The 11,308-nt window shown below is 40.8% G+C and overlaps 1 protein-coding gene across 1 annotated transcript; it reads right to left on the bottom strand.

Annotated features, from left to right (window-relative positions):
• Positions 1-383: 383 nt before the first annotated feature.
• On the bottom strand, positions 384-11,137 carry LOC117425586 (microfibrillar-associated protein 2-like). The gene is made up of 9 exons (XM_034042621.3): positions 11,014-11,137; positions 7,111-7,201; positions 6,106-6,189; positions 5,422-5,442; positions 5,005-5,082; positions 4,264-4,305; positions 1,504-1,591; positions 1,138-1,211; positions 384-592 (listed from the first exon to the last, which is right to left on the bottom strand). Exons 2-9 carry the CDS (start codon positions 7,145-7,147, stop codon positions 489-491), a joined length of 528 nt encoding a protein of 175 aa, XP_033898512.2. The 5' UTR covers positions 7,148-7,201; positions 11,014-11,137; the 3' UTR covers positions 384-488.
• Positions 11,138-11,308: the final 171 nt, after the last annotated feature.

Genomic DNA, 11,308 nt, shown 5'->3' on the forward strand with positions numbered 1-11,308 from the left:
GAATACTCAGTTCCTTGAAGGTCTTTTTTTGTAATAAAATAGTTCACAAAGCAATAGAACAACAAAAAGTCCCACCAAAAAAAAAAAAAAAACTATAAACAGAAACATTAAAAACTGCTTTAGTACCAACTGAGAGATGCACTCTCAGCTCAAGAAGTTATCAAAAAGTTATAATACAAAACTAAAAAAAAAAATTATGTGCATGTGAAAAATCCTACTTTTATGTACCATTATTTTAGCACCATTGAAGTCATACCATTATTTAATATATATATATGTATTTTTTATAAAAGCGGTTTCCCCAATACTGACAGAATGTGTTTTTTGGCAAGCATGGTGGAAGAGAGGCTAGGGGCGGAGTTCCTATGTGATGGGAGGGGCTGTGGGTGGAGTTACAGGTGGATGAGGGTTTGGGTTTCATAGGTGTGGGAGGGGTTGACGGGTTAGGGCGTGGTCTTGGTAAAGTGGGCGGAGGTTGATGTTCTGGTCTAGCAGCCCCCGCAGCTTTTAGCACAAGAGGTCCCCATGGTCCCGCACAGGCCGGTGTGAGCCATCACTCCACACTTAGAGTACTGATCACGACACAGGTCAGCTGAGAGAGGGACAGGTTCCATTAGAATACAAGCCTTTCAATTATTACAGTCCAGCCACTGTACTGTCTTCACTTTTCTAGCTAGGCTATACTTTCTAATGCATATATGTTTTTACCTCTTCACAAAAACTGTTGTTTTTTTTATTTTTATTAAAAATGGTGAATGAAGGGGATATGTTTTAAATAAGGTCTGAACCAATTCCGCCCAAAGCCTAGACTGGACAGATCTCTTTAGTAATATTGTTCAATTATAATTAAAAGTATATAACAAAGGATATTTTTTTTTAACCAGTGAATAAAAAAAAAAAAATAATGTTTTAAAAAATAGAAAAAGCGACAATAAGAGATGGAAATTATTCAAGCACATCTTACTATCAACACTTAAACTGAAATTAAATAGAAATAAATAAATAAAAAGTCTGGATGACTTCATTGATTGTCCAGTATACCTTTTAAAAAAAAAGTAATCCCCTTCCTTAAAATGCATCTCATTCCCCTGATCTTCAATGAAAATTGTGTTCAATATATTTCAGAACAGTATTTACCTCGGAGCAGCTCATCGTGAGCGCAGACCGTGCGCACACACACCTCCTTGTTCACCACGTAGACTCTTCGCAGGCTGCAGAGAGACACAGAGAGCGGGTAAATTGAGAGCTTCTCTTTCCAGCGCAGTCAATCTAGGAGTCAATGGCAGGGCTACAGAACAGCTGCACATCAGCTGTTGTCGAGCTGACAGTAATTGTTCTCGGCTATTTCTTGCAAAATTCAAAGTGAAATAGAATCAAGCCTAGCCTGTAACTTCGAGATGTATAATTATTTGGTTCCGGAAGGTTTGGAGTCTGTGCCCTGAAGATTTTGGACATCCTGCTACTAATGGTAAAGGATTGCTTGGATCCTTGAGGAATGCTTACCTGTAGAAGCAGAGACTCTTGAGGCACTGTTGGCAGGGCTTGTGGACAGAGTACAGTCGAGTGCAAGGGTACTGCTCCTCCCTACAATCTGAAAAGAAGAACACCACGCCACACTTGAAACAGCACGCTCCCAAAAGTACTTTCTATTCATACTAGATACCTATTGGATTTGCACACAGTATTAGAAGCTTGTCGTTTATTTATTTTTTGCCGCAAAGTTCTCATGAATTTATTATATGTATAAATAAATAAATAGGTTTAATTAAACCATAGATAATAAGGCTGTTATGATATTGAGGGGTTCTGGTGAATAGATCAACCACAAGAGCAAATAATACATTATGACAGAATAAGAAGAGAAAGGGGGGAGGAACTGTGGACTTTCTTTTCCTTATTATTAACTGCAGTTCTAATGTCAAATCTAATAAGTGTTCGCTGTCTATTAGTGTTATTATTATTGCGTATGATGGAAATGGCTTTTAGGTGGCTAAGTTCTTGCATTCATAAGGAATGGATTATTACAGCACCACATCTGTACAGGAAGTGCTCCAGTTTCCAGAATTGACTTGGACCCAGCATGTCTCGTTGTGCAGGCCAAGCAGGGGGGTATTCTAGTAGTTTTACATTAATATGGCATTAATAAATTCGATTAATGAGCGTGGGGAATGGAACCCAGACTGACAGGCACAGCTCCCATAAAAACACTGGCTGATCCGCTGCAGTTAGGAAGCAACGAGACACAACAATATTTCCTAAACAGATTATAATATACGGTCTATAGAAGATGGGAATTTTGCCTACAAGTGAAAGCCAAAAATGAAATATTTACTACGGGACTTATTTCAGCTTTGTGAATAGGAGCGTCATCTTTAAACATTATCATCTTTTAACATCTCGCAATGATAAACAGTTTTCAAGAAGTCACTTGCTTAAAAGTAAATAATGCAAAGTAGGAAAAATGACCTTACAATTAATGAAATTGCACATGTGATCCTACACAGGATTCGATAAGAGATGGAAAAAATGTGAATGTGGCAATAAACACATTTCTGTAATATATGGTAGTTCAATTAAAGTTGACACAAGTAAATATTTATTTCCCATCTTACAGATCATGGTCCTTTACAGTTTTTCATTTGTCTTGGCGTGGAAAACGTACGGTTTTAATTGTAATGCTTTAAAGTTTGCAGCAGTATGATATGAAGAAAGGCATTAGCCATTGAGAAAGACTTCTACTACATAGTCTACCATTGAGTGGTTTTATAGGTATGGATGACTGGTCAGTACAGAAAGCCTTATTCATGCTTCAGGATGGACATTGCAGGAGTCCTGTGTTTAAAACCAGATTACATTCAGCTCAGCCCCCAAGGGATACAGCGTTTTCTCCACGCATTTTTATTTTTACAGCCCTCTTGAACTTTGCTGTCCCTAGCCCATTGATCTTGCGGGCTCTTTCCTGTCCTCCATCCATGTTTACAGTGCTAGATTTTGCACGGTTGTTTGGCAACTTCCAGGCCTGTAACTGGTTTGCGGTGTTTCAGTTGGGATATTTATTGCTAGTTGTGCCCCAATCAGACCTCTTGCTTCCTAAATATCTTGGGAACCCTGGTAAGATAAATCACCCCAGTTACCATCATTTTTTCAGGTCAAAATGTTTTGAAGCACCAATTAACTGGAGTGTCCCAATATATCTGGAGCCACTGTGTAACAACAGTCCCAGATTTTTTAACATCCTTTTGAGCTTGGTATAAAAAACACTTTGTGATGCTCAGCTTTTAACAGTGTATGCACCCTTTATAATGGAGCTCCCCCTGGTTCTCTGGCCTGGTTAGCATTACAAGCATACAGACTGATGGTGATGGATGGGAGCCGAACACTACGAGAACTGCGGTTGGAACAATTGTTGCTGGGCGGCTTCCAGCTGGTTTTCCTCACAATTAGCCGGCATCTGTTTCTGGTCACTGGAGTCGGGGGAGGGTTGGGTTCTCACTGAAGGGGTCTTTTGTTTGGTATTTATAGAGCTACAAGCCGCAGCAATGATTAAAGACACAGAGCACGGCACAAGCATTTTTATACATATTCAAACACATAAATATCAGCGCATGTTAAATTTTATCACTAAAACACCCTTTAGAACATAAAATCTCTTTTCAAACTTTATATCCCCTTGAAGCGCTGCTTACTAAGTTAAACAACCCAATCGAAACCACATGTGACACGACCAGAAATTATAAAACTGGTCAAATAAAATAAAGTGTGATTCTAGCATAATTTGTAACCTTACTAGGTACTAGGCTGTGTGGTTCAGTGGTTAAAGAAAAGGGCTTGTAATCAGGAGGTCCAAATCCCACCTCAGCCACTGACTCATTGTGTGACCCTGAGCAAGTCACTTAACCTCCTTATGCTCCGTCTTTCGGGTGAGACGTAATTGTAAGTGACTCTGCAGCTGATGCATAGTTCACACACCCTAGTCTCTGTAACTCGCTTTGGATAAAGGCGTCTGCTAAATAAACAAATAATAATAATACTAGATTAAATAAACCATGCCTTTACATTTACACTGCAGTGGAGCATGCTAAAACCAACCCCAGCAGGGATGGAAATAAGACTCCTATTGCATAGCAGTTTCACCCATTCCATGTTTTCATACAAGCTTGATTGGCCACAGTGTATAGGTGACAAGCTCAGGCGTGTCTTATCAAACTCATAGTAAAACCAGCAATGGATGAAACTGCTATGCAAGGAGAACCTGCGTCTTACCCAGGGGTCCTGGCTCAGTCGGTTCTGTCTCAGGCAGGTCATCTGAAACACAGACACGAGGACAGGAGGGTCAAGGCACATATACAGCTGTCACACTTACTCTTTACATAGTGGTAGGTGTGGGCCAACCTGGGGTCAATTATAATTTTAATTTCAGCAGAACTGTTTGCTGAAATTTTAATTAGAATTATTCTGCAGTAATTCCAATTCCAATTTCAATGACACTAAACTACACATAACCAACGCAATAATCACAGGTACTTAATACAGAAGCATACTATAGAACTTATTTATTTCAGACACATCAGGTCACTAAAAGTGGCTGAAAATACAAGAATAATGATCGAATAACAAATAAATGAGTAATTGAGCTGTAATTGATCAATTATATGGTACAATTCCAATTACACAGGTGTGCCAAGGTTCCTCTACAATTCCAATTACATTGCAATTAATTACAAATTGCATAATTACATGGCTTTTCCAATTGGTTCAAGCATTCCGAGTATTCTATTTGAAACATTTCATTTCCTAAAATTTAAACTTCAAGATGAAACATGTTTAAACAAAGACTAACAAACCCTATACCAAAGTTCGTAACTCCAAAGTGTAAGAATGTTACACTAGAACTGAGCTGAACCAAGTAGAACTCAAAATTCCTGGAAAAGCTACACTGAAGTGGGAAGCCGGGCTGGACTGGTGACCCCCAGCTCTGCTGTAGAGAGGCTGGGCTGTGCTTACCCACGATGGGGAAGGTGTGCTGCTGCTCCTGGGGGGTCAGCTGGCTCTGCTGTGTCTCCAGTTCTGTTTGGCTTTGCTCTGTGGGGCGATTAGATCGGAGAGGGGAGTAAGGCTGTACTGTTTTCACAGTTACTGAAACTGTACCCATTGCCAAAGCCTTCTAGTTCAAGCGGTTCTCAAATACAAAGGCTTCTTAGTATGAGGACATATTCTAGCATTGAGTGTTTTCTAGTTACAGGTGATCTAACTAACAGAGAGCAAGTATAACAGGCAGGCAGACAAACAGATAGATAGATGGATGGAAGGAAGGACTGCCAGACAGGTATGACAGAAAAACGAGAAACCAGAAACAGAAACTGTTACTATCGAGACACAATGAATATTCAGAATATATATAAAAAAAATATTTAGACCTACCTGAATAGTCATACTCTTCCGCTAAAAAAAAACAAAAAACAATGAAATTCACACAACTGTTACTTCATCGTTGTTTGTGGCACAATTAGCAAGTGACAGATGAAAGGATAAGATGGGCATAGGCATGGAGATTGAACTGCTCCCTCACCCCCTAAGAGAAAGGGTGCTCCCTCCAGTCCAGGGCAGGCTCGAGGCATGGAGACTGAACTGCTCCCTCACTCCCTAAGAGAAAGGGTGCTCCCTCCAGTCCAGGGCAGGCTCGAGGCATGGAGACTGAACTGCTCCCTCACCCCCTAAGAGAAAGGGTGCTCCCTCCAGTCCAGGTCAGGCTTGAGGCATGGAGACTGAACTGCTCCCTCACCCCCTAAGAGAAAGGGTGCTCCCTCCAGTCCAGGGCAGGCTTGAGGCATGGAGACTGAACTGCTCCCTCACCCCCTAAGAGAAAGGGTGCTCTCTCCAGTCCAGGGCAGGCTTGAGGCATGGAGACTGAACTGCTCCCTCACCCCCTAAGAGAAAGGGTGCTCCCTCTAGTTCCTGTTTTCAGTGCTAAGACATTAATAAAAAAATAAAGCTTGCTAAAAAGGTGCTAAACTGTAAACTTTTACAAAAATACGTACACAAGCCTGGAACCCTAATTCATTTGATCTAGGTCTCTGTATTGGTTAGCTGATACAGTATACATACCCAGTGGAATATACGGTCCGTACTGCGATGGGCTTGGGTAGAAGTCTTCTTCACCCACATCGTACTGCTGAGCTAGGAGCAGGGCTGAGACAGAGAGAGAGAGTTAGGTATTACCAACACCAAACAAGGACTTGATTCAATGAAGCTGAAAGAATTCTTAAAATCAGTCTGCAAAGATAATGTACATTAATTTATTTATAAAGTGTAGTAGACTCTGGATATCGACTTGATGCAGCCATCAGAAATCTTTGTATCTGATGGAAATGACTTCACATTGAGCTACACTGTATAGTTTATTCACTGCAGTCAGTCAAGTGCAAATCAATCATGGCCTGCTGAATCAGGAGGATGCATTAGTTAGACTGTTCCATCTGGTCAAGTGAAATTCCCACCTCCACTTTATTGAAATCTAACTCCCTATTGAGATGTATCTCCGGGAGCCCTGTGGAAGCAGCAAACTGGCAATGGCAATGTTAAACAACGCTCAGACAAGAGCAATCAACACATGGGTGGCAGAAGGCTGTTTCACCTACACTGGGGGCCAAAGGGGCAAACGATTCACAGCCTTTAACAGCTTCAGAATCACAAGACGCAATCCGACAAGGATGTGTCGACTTGACCCTTGATTGGCCCAATAGCTTACACACTCAGCTCCCGTGAACTGCACATCTCTGCTATTACCTGCAGCAGTGAGAGGTTATAGACATCATCTGCAAGGTCTGCTGTAACGCAGGGAAGCTAAAATAATATAAGCAACAGGACCTACTTGTTATAGAGATAACCTTTTACAACAAATATCTATGAAACTTATAATTTATAGCCCTAATTTACACCAAACTATATGCGAATCCACAAGGGGGTACTAGACCTGTGAATAACCCTCTACTTGGGTGAAGTCCTCTATTCTAAAACCACAGGAATGGCTAACTGCTGCACACTGTTTTAGTTCAATATTGTCCACTCTGTCGAGGGTTCTGGTATGGAGGCCTGGCTGTCTGTACTCACCTGGCAAAGAGAGCAGGAAGAGGCAGGTGGTTCTCATGGCGACTGCAGGGGGGGGCGGGGTCTCTGGAGGTAGGTAGAATAGCTTCAGTCACTGTGGACAAAAACAGAGACAGTATTACTAAAGACCTTGAACTGCAAAAGCAAAGGTACCAGTATACCACTGATTATACTGTCGGGAAGGAAGTTATAAAACGGGAATTAAACAAAAACATGATATTGGAAGAGGAGGATACTGGTTCCCTGTCCATCTTTCCTCCCTAACCCGCAGGAGCACCAGAGTCAATGCTCTGTGGGATCCACAGCGAAGACCGACATCTGAAACCAGGTAGTGAAACCTGTGCTACCCTGACTGGTTCACCCTGCACAAAATAGTTTCAAATAGTTTAATCAAATAGCATAATATATGGACTCTGTTTGTCCAGCCAGGTATAACTCTGACATCAAGAAGCTGTGCTGAGTAATGCGCAGTTTCATTTAGTTACCTTATTGTTGTCTAGGAATCTATAGCCAACATAGGACCGGTTTTCTTTTTATTCAAACCCAGGGCAGGCTGCCAACCCACCCTGGCAGCAGCCTCCACCTGCCCCCAGCCTCCGGAGGCTGCCCCCCTGGTCTCTACTCCAGGAAGACAGGCTGACACAAACAGCCAAGCACCGTCGGCAGCTTGACAGCAAGAATGTCATGTGTCTGACATCCACTACAATCCCTGTGTCTTGCTCCTTTGTTTTTCTTCTTTAAAAGTTTAAAGCAGACAGTCAGGGGCTGCATTCCAAGACAGGACCCCCCCCCCCCCCCCCCCTTCTTTCTCACACAGCCCACCAGCTGCCAGAGCCTCTCTGTTCACATTACTGCACTTTCCATAAGTGCCATCAAAGGGCCGCCAAGGCAGACCTGTTGATTTTGGAACTCTATCCCAGGTTCTCTCTCTGAAAGTGGGGAGAAGGAGGACTGAACGGCCCCAGGAGTCTACAACCCTAGAGGCCTGAATAAGGGGGGGGCCAAGCAACTCAAACAAAGCACCTCTCGAGATATAGCCCAGTCTTCCATACTGAAATATGAGGTCTTGCATAAAAATGTCCGTGCAGTTTCACGAGATAGGAGAGAGAGGCGCAGGACTGAACAGCAGGGTGTGTTCAGGTCAGGAATGATGCCCTAGTGTCACGATATGGTAGGTATCACGATATGCAGGTCACAATGCAATACATGTAATGGTCCACATTGACTACTTGGATGATGCATAATAAGATCAAATGATCATTTAATGTTAAACAAAAAATGTAAGGAGAGTGGGAAGTATGTATCCATAGCAACTATAGAACACACTTATTCTTCAATCAAGAACCACTTGATTAACGGCAATGAGCACTGCTGTGCTTTCGGTCTTGAATCACGGGAGTAACGATACATATCTTTAGTACGATATGATATATCATGCAGAGATTCATCGATACGCAATGAATTGCTCCACCCCTGGGATTGACGTGCGCTCTCTTACTTGTAGAGCTGTGAAGGGAAGCTCTTGCAGTGCCTCCTAGCTGCAGCAGACTCTACTGCAATCAGTGTCTCATTTTCATGAGCCCTGACATTTTAAACAAACCCACTATACACAATTATTAAACATACAGTTAAAAACAACGCTAGAATCAAAACGTTGGAAGTCTCCTACCATCTTTTTTTTCTTTGCAAATAAAAGGACTACTCCAGCAAACAGACCAGAAATAGGGGAGCGCAGTTCGTTTTAAATTCTGACATTTAGCTTTTTTTGCCGCAGCGTCTCTTGTGAAAAACATTTAAGAAATAACTACATTTTACCTTTTTAAAAGCAGCGCACCATTTGAAAATGCAGCAAGTTCTAAACATTATTTTACTAGCCTCCGCCGGTAGCTAACGTGAAATGAAAAGGTAGCAGAAGCAGAAACTCTGTCAATTTGTCCCAAAGATCCTCACACTTCAGGGTCTGCTAACCCTGTGCTGATACAGTGCACTCTAATGATTAAAGCAAAGAGACAGTGAAAAGTGACACCATGATGGGGTGAGAGGTCTGTTGACCAAGAGGTGAAAAAATAGAGAGTGGGGATTGGTATACAACAGGACATTACATTGCTAGAGCCGCTGTGCACAAGGCATGTGACAAATAGGAGTTAAAATATTACTAAAATGTAGGAGTATGGAGTAGGAGTACTTGTGCTGCAAGGCCTTCAGAGGTGAAGGCTAGTGCATTAATCCACTGCATACAGATATTTTTGTAATCTGACATTCAGGCTGAAGAAAATACGTTTAAAATGATTTGTGCATAAATGCGCGATTTATGGACTAGCGATTAATCTGTGCAGCAGCAGGACCTCGTAAGAATTTTCAGGAAAAGAAAAAAAAAACCTGCAGTGGTCGCTCGCGCTGCATTCATTATAATGTTGGTCGCGCTGTGTGGTCATACAACTGAACTGATCCCTATTGTTTTAAACAAAGTGGCAGCAGAGTTTTAAACAAATATGTTGCTTATTAAACTAAAGGGTTATTTTTTGTTTTGTTTAATGTAGAGCAGACATTCTTGCTGCGGATGAGTGGTGTGCCGGTTTATAGTAAACCATATGTTTTTACAACACACATCTGGGAGTAATTATCTCCTTTTTTCAAAGAACTCTCCGTGTATCCAGTACCTCTCCTCCCCTCCCCCACCGACTTGCACAGTCTGGACTTCTTGAGAACAAAGAATGTGAAGGGAGCCGCTAACTCACGCAGTCACTTCCTCGGAATTGAAGAAACCTGCCCGGACACTTCATTCCGTAGCGCTGGCTGGCTGGCCCGCACGCCGTATGTCTGCATTTGTTTTTGTTGTCCGCTTGTTTACATAAACACGCATACCTAAACTGCTCGTCATTTTCTAAAACATTTTTACGAGAAAATCTAAAATTACAAATATCCTACCACAAATTGAAAACCGTTTTTCAGCAAAGCATTTTGATGAGGTGGTCGTTTTTTTTAAGCTTAAAATAAAATATCTTTATGCAATATATATGACCATATATACAATAAATGAGTGCTATAGTAACAGCTGTACAAGATACACTATATACGATATTTCCAGTAAGCTAATTATTGTACTAATTAAATAGTAAACAATTATTTAAAAATAAAAACTAGATCAGTTATGACATTTTAGTTTATTGATTTAGTAATGGAAATAACACACATTTTATTTTGTATTTTTCATAAAGAAAAAATAACTTCGTACGTTATAATGTAAAAGTACTTACCTTAAGTGGTGAGTTAAGGTTTATTTAAAATGTATGTAATAAACTTTAGATTATACAGTATAACAGCCCCGTTTGAGACCAAAAAAAAAAAAAGTGTACTTTATTTAGACCTGCAAGTGTAGTTTAAAACGTCACCCCCAAATTAACCAAAAGTAAACAAACGACTTACTTTGATACATTTTTAAATTGCAATTATATAAACTACAGCTCTTTGTTGACATATCAGCGAAATTAGTTGCAACTTCCTTGCAGCTTTTCTTATAAATAACTGCACCACAATTCTAATAGACTTTGAGAACAGCGCACATTTCTTGCAAAGCATCAAACACATTTCCGCGGAGCACTAAATGGTTCACGATTTCAGGGAAACCTGTTTTTTACTTTATTAACTTTGACTTCTCACGAACATACCGGGCATGCAAACCAGAAACTTTGGAGAATACTAATTCAGCTCGAGTTGGCTGCTCTAATAAACACCTGGATATGAATTATAACACTGCACCTCGTTTTTAATTAATTACTATCTTGTGCATATATATATATATATATATATATATATATATATATATATATATATATATATATATATAGACACACACATACACACAAAGACGTTTTTATTTATGCTTTTTTTCCCCCCTTGTCTTACCAGTCGCTGCTAACTAGTTTGATCTTCACTGCTCTGCTTCGGGTGTCCTCAAATCTCAGTCTGACTCCGCCGAAATTTCAGAACAGGACCTGTGCAGCTGAAAACCACCTCCCACAAAAAAACACGCTCCTCTGGGTCCTAGTGCCGTCCAACCAAATACATCCCGCTGGCTGTATGATGCAAGTCTGCATGTGTACATGGTTAAGATTTGATTTTTTTCCCACGCCAAAACTACAATAAACAAACCAAAGGCTTGCCAGTCATAACAATAATTACAAAAAAACTACACAAAACG

The sequence above is a fragment of the Acipenser ruthenus genome, chromosome 20 (assembly GCF_902713425.1).
Source record: "Acipenser ruthenus chromosome 20, fAciRut3.2 maternal haplotype, whole genome shotgun sequence".
In the NCBI taxonomy this organism is placed as follows: Eukaryota; Metazoa; Chordata; class Actinopteri; order Acipenseriformes; family Acipenseridae; genus Acipenser; species Acipenser ruthenus.

Coding starts and splice junctions, on each gene's coding strand:
- LOC117425586 (XM_034042621.3), bottom strand. CDS start 7,147: ATGAGAACCACCTGCCTCTTCCTGCTCTCTTTGCCAG. Junction 5,083..5,421: donor GGAAGAGTATGACTATTCAG/GTAGGTCTAAAT, acceptor ATCGCCCCACAG/AGCAAAGCCAAACAGAACTG. Junction 1,592..4,263: donor GACTGAGCCAGGACCCCTGG/GTAAGACGCAGG, acceptor TCTTCTTTTCAG/ATTGTAGGGAGGAGCAGTAC.